Below are 11,194 nucleotides of genomic sequence, written 5' to 3'. Positions count from 1 at the left end.
GTCATTTCATGATGCCATCCGGAACCTGAGCATTTCTCTCTTTCTGCATGCTCACCCATCCAAAATATACTCTTACCTCTGTGGGCCTAAGATGACTGCTCTACCTCTAGCATCATATTCTTTATGGTAAGCTAAGGTATCCACATCCTACTCCCTAGAATCTGTGAATACATTCGGTTATATGGCAAAAGGGAATCAAAGTTATAGATGGAAATAAGTTCTCCGAACAGCAAATAGGGCAATTATTCTTGGATTATTTGGATAAGCCCAATGTAATCATAGGATCCTTAAAAGTAGAGGAGGGAGTCAGAAGAAGAGAGTCAGAGGGAGATGTGACTGAGAAAGAGCTGTCGGAGAGATGCACTGTTGCTGGCTTTGAAGATGGAGGCAGGGGGCCATGAGGCAAGGAATGTGGGTGGCCTCAGGGAGCTGGAAAAGGCAAGGACATGGATTCACTCTTAGATTCTCCAGAAGGGAACACAGTTCTGCCGACCCCTTGATTTTATGGATGACACTCATGTCAGACTTCTGACCCAGAGAAATGTAAGATAGTAAGTTTACATTGTCGTAAGCCGTTGTATTTGTGATCATTGTTACAGAAGCAATTCAAAACTGATACATCTCTCTAGCACCAGACCCCTGCAGGCAGGAAGAAGGGAAAGGGCAAAGGACATGTGCCACTTAAGTCAACCTTTCTCCTTTTAAGGAGCTTTCCCCAAAGTCTCTGCCAATAGTTTCTACTCATATCTCATTGGCCAGAAGTGTCCTCTGGCCACCTTTCTCTGGTGGAAGCTGGGATGGGTACATTTTCAGCTGAATACATTGCCACCCCCAACAAAAATAAGGATTCTGTTCACATGGAAGAAATGGGGGATGACTACTGGGCAGGCAGCTTGGAGTCCCGCCACACTCCTAGGCAGAGTTGACACTTCCACAACACATGGTTCTTTCTGTCCTCTAGAATCCCTCTTTGCAGTGTAATTTGTGTGTTTGCTCGGATGTTCTCTTCACTTGACTGAGAGCTCTCACAAGCAGACACTGGCTGATTTAGCTCTCCGTCCCTGATGCTCAGCACAGTGCCTGATAGAAGGTGTTTGCAAAAAGTTGGATGGATAAATGCCTAAATGGATTTCGAAATGAGAGAATGATCGATGCACTTCCTCGAGCCATAAACCTTTTGTATTTCCTGTGAGGAAGGTCTATGGGGGTTAGGTGGATTTTATAAGACCATTTGGGCATGATTGCAACTTCATCTCCAGTAAATTAAACCTACACTGCTGCGGTGTGTCACCTCTCCTTAGCGCCTATTACAGCCCGCTTTTTGCTCAGAAGAAACTGAGCGAGCCGGTCAGAGGCTGTTATGCACACCTGTCTCAGCCTAAAGAGCCTCGATTAACCTTGTGTGTAAATTACTTCCTGCCCATTCTTTATTTTCAGCTCGGCAATATCCCACTTGGCTCCTCCAAAGAAGACTGCATTAGATTTCAGTCATGAAACTACAAAACAGTGGCATTTCTAGCCTGGCTGGGACGACTTATTAACTTATGACACACTTTCTCGGGACGCTCCTCAACCCCAAAGACTCGGGTTTTCCACGGAAAGACAGCAGCCTGGGCCACCCAGCACCCTTAGGACCAGGCCCACAGCCACATGTGCTTTTGTAGACAGATCTGCTACTTGGTCTGGCTTGCTTGAACTTATATACACTGTCGATTACCTGCATTCATTCCCTTTGGGCGAAACTCAGTTGTTCTTATCGCAAAAGTCTAGTTTCATTGCTTTTTTTTTTTTTCTCTCTCTCATTCTCTCTTCGTTCCTTCTCAGTTACGCAGTATCATGACCCACATCTTTAGCACTTAAACTATATAGCTGAGAGCCCTGAAACCCATCGGGCCAGAGGCGGGCTGTGGAGACAGTTGGGCCAGCCAGTGGGCATCAGGTCACAGAGAATTCTTAATCACTTGGGGCTGCTTCACCAGGAGAAATGAGTTACTTGGAGTCAGCCTTTTTTCTTTTTCTTTTTTAAGTCAGTCATTTTGAACATAATCTTGTTTATCTTAGAATCCCCTGTAGTACCTAGCTTGAAGTCCAGCCAAACCAGCTCGGTGAATGTTGGTCGAATTGACTGTAAAACGATGTTGTCATGCGCCCATTCAACCCCTCACTTGCTATGGGAAGCTGAGGCCCTGGCTCGTTTCCTGTGCCACAGCCTATGAAAGCCTGCCTTCTCAGCACCAGGCCAAACGAGGCCTTTTTTTAAAAGCGATTTGTTGCTTTCCTTCTGCTTAGGTAAAGAATACATGAATTTTTAAAAGTTGGGGACATATTAAAAATTTTAAAGAACAAAATTAAAATCACCCAGTATCCTATTACTCAGAGACAATTACCATCGATATTTTCCTATTTTTCAATCTTAATCCTAATAAAGGGGTGACCTATGTCCTTCCAGATTTCTCTGAAGATTGGGGAAAGTGGAGCAAGAGTAGCTTATAACTAATTTTTTAGCTTCAGGTATTAGGATGGATATATATATGTATAAGTTATACATATCATATAATATAATACATACACATATAATATATATCCCTATAACATATTAATATTTGAGCTGTATTAGTTAGCCATTGTCACAATAGTACTTTATGACAAACTACTCTCAGATTCAGTGATTTAAAACGAAAATCATTCTTATTCATACTTCTGTGACTAGACTAGATGTTTGCTAACCAAGGCTGAGCTCAGCTGAATGACTCTAATTTAAGGTGCAGGTCCCACAGGACATGGCTTCTGACTCTGAATTGAGCTTCAGTCTACTCCCCATGTGTTCTTTCCGGGGCACAGTCTCTTGAATGGATAGCAGCCGCCCAGAAAAGCCCTTCGATGCTGTTGGCAGAGGCGCCAGAGGATAAGCCCAGTTGGGCAAACACATTTCAAGCCTCTCCTTGTGCTGCGTCTACCAACATCCCATTGGCTAAAGCAGAGAATACATTTGAGAATAATAGAATTTACCCACATCCTACCTAGCTGCCGAGGTGCTCTGTCCTTTGAGATTCAAATAATTTTGCTCAGAACCCACCTGGCCAGTACTACCATTCAGTCTTTGCAGGAAACTTCTAGTCTAGAGGTCCTCTACCCATTGAATTAGTTCAGGTTCAGGATCATTTGATTATCTCATTGTGTGTTTTCCCTATTCCACACTCATGTTCCCGTTCTTGATCCCCGCCCCTCCCACCCCCGAATAACTTACACAGATGTGTGTAGAAGAGTTTGCTGAACATTTGGAACAGCAAAGGAGTTTGATATCTTTATTTAATATCTGTATAGCTTGGCCCCCTTGCCTCTAGATTCTGTTTGCACCTCAGCCCACACACAACCTCTCCCAAGTCAAAGCCTGCTGAAGAACTCACCCTGGTCTCAGAAATCCTGAAGGTCTCATCTTGTCTGAACCACGGCTTTTTGCAACTTGGTCCAGCTTCTTTCATTCATTCAGCATACCTGTATTGAGCATTTGTGCCCTCTCCATGAAGAATTTATCATCTAGTAGGGAAAATTAATAATTTACGTATGCTCTAATACATGGAGTTACTAAACCTCCGCACAATGGATATGTGGGGCCAGATGATTCTTCGTTAGGGGGGCTATCCAGGATCCTGGGGGGCATTGCAGGATACTTAGCAGCATCCCTGACCTCTGCCCACTAGATGCCCGTAGCACCAACTCCACTGCCCTTGAACTATGGACAACCAGAATATCTCCAGACATTGCCAAACATCTTCTAGGAGACAAAATCACCTTGGTTGTGAACCACCATTCTAATATATAGTGGACTTGATAAGACCTCTGATAAACCAAAATAGTAGTAAATCTATGAAAGCCTTATGGTGTGGGTGGTATCTGGGCAGAGACTTCACGAATGATTACAGTTTTGAGATGGGTTTCTTGGAGGAGGGGAAAGCATGGGGCACAAATGGGAAAAAGGACTAGCTCTGTTTGACTAAAGCATCAGTGAAACAGGCCCGTTGGTAAGGGTGGAGGCCGTATAGGTACTGGGAGGCTAGACAGGGTACTTGTCAACATACTATAGGGCCTTAAAAGTCATTGTAAGGTCTTTCACTTTTCCTGTGAGTAAAATGATAAGTATATCTGAAGCTGTGTTCATTTGGAGGGGGTACAATTATATATAGGGTTTGTCTTTGTAAGCCAGAGTTATTGCCACAAAGTCTCATCCAAACAGAGGTTATTTTTCTGACACCCAGGAAGGAAACAGAAAAGGCCGCAGAGGGCATCCCTAAATAAATCCATGCCTATAGCTTGGTGTTCCTTACCCCTCAGAAGATCTCACTTTGAACTCTTTACTATGGGTCTCAGTCTAACAGGCTTGGTGAGCCCGTCCCCACCTGCAGAGTGGAAGATGGAAAGGGAGGAGGAGGAGGGAGAAGACTAATGTAGGTGGGCACAGACCTTGCAGCAAAGCCTCCAGCACGACAGAGGGAAACGAGACCAAAAGCAAAATTGAATGAACCAATGAATAAATTCAGACCAAATAATTTTAGAAGCACAGTAGCCTGGAGTCCTTCAGGCAGAAGACATCCATCCCTCATAACCCCAAAGGCATTGCTGGAGAAGAATGCCACGCCAGTATGCCAACATACTCAGCGTTTAACAAGATAGGAGTATGTGAAATAACTATAGAATCTATGTGGTAAGAGTTTTTAGTACAATGATTAGGAGTAGGGCCCGGAGTTAGACTCCCTGGCTTGAATCCTTGCTTCGAGGCTCTGCAGCAGTTAACTAGTTTCTTGTCAAGTCTTAATGACCTCATCTGTAAAATGGGGATTCCTTACTCATGGAGTCATTAGAAAGGTTCAATAAAATAAGCCATATAAATGCATAGCTCGGTTCCTGGCACAGATTTAGTGCTCAGTAAAAGTTAATTTATTATTATCATTTCATTGAAAGAATACAGCTGCTGAGACTTCCTCCAAATCATAAGTAGCTGCTGTTCTGGAGTATTCCCAGAGTCTCCTGGCAATGCTGAAAGTTCCCTTTTAGAGAATGTATGGGATGGCTGTGAAAACTGAGGAAGTGGGGGTAAATGTATCAGTTCACTCCATCTCCCCTCTTCTTGGCAGTAGAGGGGAGGCCACTGAGGGAGATGACAGCAGTCTCCCAGTGGTCCTGGCCACCAGCCATTTCTTGGTAACATATTTCCTTTGAGCAAGACTGGCTCGTCACCCTTTGTCCAACCTGATAGAAGACCAGCTATTCCGAGACAGCTCGGAGGCTATGAAGCTGTTTTCCTTCATATATTATGGCCTCTGCTCTGTAAAAATATGTACCTCCAAATTAAGAATGTGCGCACTGAGTTGGAAGCGAGACACCAAAGCGTCTTGCAAAGTGGTGGCCATGGACTAGTGGCAGTAGCTCTGGGTTGTTTTCCTTTGACTAATAACGTCTTCTCAGTAGCAAAGCTGAAAACACAGGATGCTCTGTAATGTAAAACCTTGGCCTGGTACCTCAGCATAATGTAAAACGGAGACTGCCAGGAAGTCACCCCACAGGAAGGAGCTGCTCTCTGGCCCCGGGATGGCGGCACAATAAAGTAACCCGTCTTCTGTTTGTGTGTTTTCAGGCTGGAGCAGGAAATACAAGCGCTAGAAAGTGAAGAGTCCCAGATATCTGCCAAAGAGCAAATCATCCTAGAGAAACTGAAAGAGACGGAAAAATCCTTCAAGGACTTTCAGAAGGTAAAGGAAACAAATGTGATTTCTTTCAGTTATACTCACAGAGAAGTGAGCAAAATGATGCCAATTGGAGAAAAGGCCAGTAGGTATGGATGAGAAGGCTGAGCCACACAGTCTGTAAATGAGGGGCAGATGTGTGAGGACCAGTGCCATCTCTGCAGCTGAGAGTGGCTTGTCCTCCGGTATGGGACCACCTGGCCTGTATGGGAGGCTCCAAGAATATTTATTAAATTAACCCCATCTACCTACTGTCCCAACCCTTTTTCTGCCTAATGCCTGAAAGGTCATTTCCCATTGGATTCTAGAATCCTAAAGCCAATTCTTATTAAGCAGATTAAACATAATCCCCGTGGCTTTAATTTAAGTCTTTCCTTTATAAAAAGGCCAGAGGCAATACCAATCAAATGGACACGAATTCTGAAAACAAAGTGTAAATATATAAAATACATAAAATTTTACTGTATATGAAAACAGAGTGTTATGTAGCAAAGACGAGAAAAACCATAAAGCCAGTAGCTCTGACTATGTCAGGACCTTCCTTCTGTTTTATAACTCCCATTTCGTCAGGTGCCCATCAGCGATAGGAAAGCAGTATAAACAAATTAATTTTAACATGGGATTTTCCAATATCACAAAACCAAAGGTATTTGCTGGATAGCTAGATGAAATAAATCTCTATAAGGTGGGAATAGATCCCAAACAGATTTCCTAGGAGAAAAGAAGGCATCAGGTGTGCCCACTATAGTCCATTTCTGGGCCTCGGCCTAGGGGACGATGACGGGTTTAACGGATGAAGGATTCCCTCCTCACTTGTGTAGTAACGCTCAGCCCTGCTTTTGTTTCCACAGAGCTTCTCCAATACGGATGGAGGTAAGTGTGAGCGCTCTCTGCCCCGTCTGTAGATGATGAATGTTTTCATCTGGGTCAGCTTAGCTTCACGAACACAGGCTCACCAGGAGACGCGGTGCGTTAGTTTGTAAAGACATCAGAAAGAAAGAGCAGCATTGTTTGCAGGGCACCAAGGAGGTCCGCACCCCGAGTGTCCTCTTCCTCTCTCCTGACACCGTTTCTAGTCTCACGCAGTTGGCCTGCCTCTTGTCCTTCCCAGTTGTTCCTGGGGGTTCACCGCTTTCACTTTTCTGAAAGATGTTCAGTAAAGAGTGTCAATAGCAGGACCAGGTCGCAGGAAGGAATGAGCCCGTTTTTGCTGCCGGTTAGGTGTCCAGGTCAGAACACACATCAGAAGGCTGATGAACCTTCCTAAGGCCCCTGGTTTTCTTTTGAGTCTGAGAACTGCAGTTTCTCCAGGTTTCCAGGGCCACGGGGCTAGCAGGACTTCCCTCCCTGTGGGGCAGGGGCGGCCCAGAGCACACGAGGTCTGGGACAGAGCCTGACCTTCTGACCCATCCTGGTAGGAGTGGGCTCTCCTCCCGTTCTCCCTTCCTTGCCCCTGCCCTCTGTTCCCCTTACCTGGAGCCATGGGGAGGAACTTGGGGATGGACTCGTTCTTCACCTTGCTCCCCTAACCTTAGCTACAAACTCATGAAAACCACTCGATTCCCACTTTCACTCTGGCCCTCAGCTAGACCTGTTGTAAAATAGCAGACTTGTTGGAAGGATCAGATACCATCTGCTCACCGGATTCTTAAAAGTCAACCTCTTAACTACGAAGATGATCAGGAGCCAGAATAAGAGTTGACATCAGTATTTCCTCAGTGTCATTTGGCAATATATGAGACAAGATTTTAAAATGCCGAGATGGATAATGCATTCTTTCTGGATTAGCAAAGATACTTGCACTAAGGATAATTTTGACTTTAGCAAAGGAAAAAAGTGTGTGTGTGTGTGTGTGTGTGTGTGTGTGTGTGTGTTTTTCCTCAGCAAGTAAAAGGCAAGGGATCTGGGTTTTGGCTGCTCCGGTGACCTTTGGGAACATATTAAATTAAACCTCTTGCTCCCAGAGCATGTGGGCAGGGGCAAGTCAGAGCTAAGCCATCAGGGACTCCCGGAGGAAGACCTGTGACAGTTCTAGAGTGTTCTCTAGGATGTGGCCAAATCAGGGCTCTCGTTCTGTGCTTTGGGGATAGAGCATAGTCTGAGGAAGTGGCCTTGCATGTTTTGGAGGCTTAAGGGTGGCAGCATGGGAAGGGTGGACGGCTTCCCTGGTGCCAGGGAAGACCCGAGACAGGGCACACCGTCAGCAGGACTGCAGTAAGTGTCAGGCTGGGATGGGGTTTGGGACATCGACCCACAGACAGCCACATACCAGGAGGGTACACAATGACCTTTTATGCATTCTTTGTTTTTCCTCTCCCTTCTCAAACGAGGACTTTTTATGTACTTCTCTCTCTGCTTGGAGAAGAGAAAGATCCTTGCATGCCACGTCCCCAGGAAGGCTACGCGGGCATGGAGACCCATATAGCCTAGGACATGTCGATAAGCAAAAATGAAGCCTCCCTATAAACTCTCAGCACTGTCTCTTTCATTTTCCCTCTGAACGTCTCTCATTTCCTCCTGTATCACTTCTCACTGTTTTCATCTGTTCACCTATGCACTTCATAGAGGTGGTGAGAAACCTGATCGTAACTAAAAAGAGCCTGCAGAGAAAACTGTTTTCATGACTTTGTCCTCTGTCGCTCTTTGACAGGATGGGTGGCCCTGAGTTAAGAGGAAGTAAAAGTCTTAAGGATCCCAGGAAATGGCCAGGGAAAACTTTCTGTTGTCTTACCTGTCGCCCTGGATGGTGGTTTATTGCCATCTTTGGTTATAACTTAGTCGGGCGGGGAGAGGAGGGTGTTCCATTGCATAGCATCTACCCTACCGGCAAAAAAAGGAAATTTGAAGGAGGAAACACATCTTTCCAAGAACGTGGTCAATGTTTAGGTCACCGTATGGTCTGGGGGTAAAAACTAAAGCCCCCTTGATTTCAAAGCTGCCAAGACTCTCGTAGAACCAACCATTGTTACTAAAAACTAACACAAAGTTATTATAGAATAATAATGCCTTACGACAAATATCTAACTTCTAAAGCACACTGATTACAGAATCCAGGGCTAACTAGGATTACATAACTGTATGCTGCAGATAATTAGGAAAAGCAGACCTAGTTTGATGAGGTGCCAAGGAGATGGCTGCTGGTTTGTGCATATGTAATGACCCCACTTCGGGAATCCTGTACCTGTCACCCTATGCATGTCAGAGGAAAAGGTACTATACTCCTGGATCACGTGGTAGCCCTGGCAATCAAGAGCAATGTATTCTAATCTTGAGTAGAATTTCCTGGCCATATACATTCTGACTCCCCCCACACACACACACACATATACACACACAAACGCACACACATACTTCCTCCCTCCCCCCATATGCACACTTGTTATATAGTAGAGTCTTCATCAATTAGGTGAGTTGTTTTTCTGCCTTAAATAGTGTCTTTTGTAACTATAAATCGCATATAGTATGTATCTAATGCCAACTCTATTTTTTTACCTACGGAGGAGCTGGTGTGAAACCCTTGGCCAGAATTGACAAGGAAAAAAGCCCTGGGCCTGTCTCAGTCCTTGCTGTGTGGTACTGATCTTAGGCTTCCATCCCACCCAGTCTGTGGTGACCTGGAGCCATCCCCCATATCAAAACCTTCATACCAATTGTTGGAAAACCTCAGCGTGTCTTCTAGTTGCCCAGAAATCACATTTTCAGGGGCGTTTTCATCAACTTTGTTTCTCTAGCTTTGCCTATGTATGTTCTTCATAGCTACGGTAAATATTTTAAATATTTTAGCGGTGCTGGACCTAATCAGAAGCACTCATCTTAAATGTCTACTCTGTGAGCGACTGCTCTCTATCTTCTCTGACACTAGAAGGAATAATGATAGACCAACCCAACTTTGTCAGGAAGAGGGCAGTGTATACTGCCTGAGGCTACACAAAGGCATTTCTCCTGTGGAAGCTTTGGCGGCCCTGGTCGCTATTCCTCGTGTTGGCCTGTGTGACACCTCCTGGCTGCATAACCTTAGGGTTTACTACTTACCGATATATTGAGAAGGATGCCCTGTTCTCTTCCTCATATCACACTCCTTGCCACTCCCTTATCTCTTAGCAGAAGCCAGGTAGCCCCAGCCTTCCATGACCTGCATTCTCAAGCTTGTAGCCAGTGAAACACTCGGCAAAACTAACTCCATCTCCCATTCACAGCTTCCCTCCTAGGGGAAGCTGAGAAATAAGCACTGGGAATCATGTGCTCTTTCAGGTACTCTTAGAATCCAGAGTCCCCTGTCTGTGAGTGGCTTTTGTTTCTAGTTACTAAAACTTTCAGGTGCGCAGGTGCCCTAGAAATTATATTTAGCATAGAATGTACAAGATATACATGTGACCGGTCCGTGAGTTCTCACCTTAATAACTTGAGCCTCCATCTCATTTAAATGCAGGAAGTCAGATTTCCTGAGGTCCCATTCCACAGATTCCTGGAAATGTTCAGTGGAATTCGGAAGTTCTGCAAGTCTGCTCTGATCATTGTGTCTCTGAAACTGTCCCTCTAGCCCCAGATGGCTGCTCCATTCTTCCCATGGACCACTGTTAGAAATCTACCCCTACCCTCGCAGGGCTGGCATACCCTGCACTGCTGCTGTCTCTGGTCCTGCCTTGTGCTGGTCTGGGGCCCAGACCCTTCACACAGCTCCCCACAGTGAGAGTAGGGTCTACAACCTGAGTTGAAGAATGCTGGCAGGGCAGTTCCACATAGAAAATAATGTCCAGTTTCGGACATTCGCCCTCCAAGATCTCTCACCTCCCCAAATGGGCTTGCATTCCCAAATAGAGCTGTTCCGCCTCTTTTGCACTATGAGCTAATGGTGGGTTCAACTGGGTGTTATTTGGAATCTCAGAATTTTTTTGGCTGAAACACCTGTCTGAAGTATTGAAATTGTGGGATAAATTCTAGAGGTTTTTTGTTTTGTTTTATTTTCTGTTTGTTTTTTTTTTTTAAATGCAACTTCAGAGCCCTGGCTTGAATCCAGGCCCTTTTTTAAGGGGGTCCCCTAGGCTGCTTCCAGGAACATGGAGCCCATCTTTTCTAAAATGTTCCTGCTTTGGCCATCTCCCAGTCCAACGTCTCAAAGGCCTAACTTTCTTCCTTACAAAGGAGGGCCTTCAGCCATGTCTGCCTGACCCAGGATCCAAGCTCCAGCACACGGAAGGCCCCGAGAGAGACAGTGACCTGAACCTCACTCAGCCTAAGGCCCGCCTGCCTACTCCTAATTGCCTGTTCCTTCTCCCCAAATGGTTGATACAGAAAAATCCATTGTCTTAGAGAAACTCTGCTCTATCCTCACTAACAGAGTGTGTTCTTTGCACTAGGAACCAAATGGTCTAATATCAGTACATTCTGGATTGTTCAGACTCACACACGAGTCGGCAGTGGTCTAGCCGGTGTAGAACTGAACTAATCCTAAT

At 45.2% G+C, this 11,194-nt stretch overlaps 1 protein-coding gene across 2 annotated transcripts in view; it reads left to right on the top strand.

Moving 5' to 3' along the window:
• LOC105295323 (paralemmin-2) overlaps nt 1–11,194 on the top strand; it is a 318,042-nt gene that overhangs the window by 109,953 nt on the left and 196,895 nt on the right. For both annotated transcript variants that reach the window (XM_011364934.2, XM_023533465.1), the window contains exons 4-5: nt 5,633–5,747; nt 6,593–6,614. In XM_011364934.2, the coding sequence (XP_011363236.2) occupies nt 5,633–5,747; nt 6,593–6,614 (137 nt within the window). The remainder of the gene's footprint in view (nt 1–5,632; nt 5,748–6,592; nt 6,615–11,194) is intronic.

The sequence above is a fragment of the Pteropus vampyrus genome, unplaced genomic scaffold (assembly GCF_000151845.1).
Source record: "Pteropus vampyrus isolate Shadow unplaced genomic scaffold, Pvam_2.0 Scaffold103, whole genome shotgun sequence".
Classification (NCBI taxonomy): Eukaryota; Metazoa; Chordata; class Mammalia; order Chiroptera; family Pteropodidae; genus Pteropus; species Pteropus vampyrus.
The sequence above is the reverse complement of the archived record's forward strand: the minus strand, read 5'-3'. Positions and strand labels throughout refer to the sequence as shown.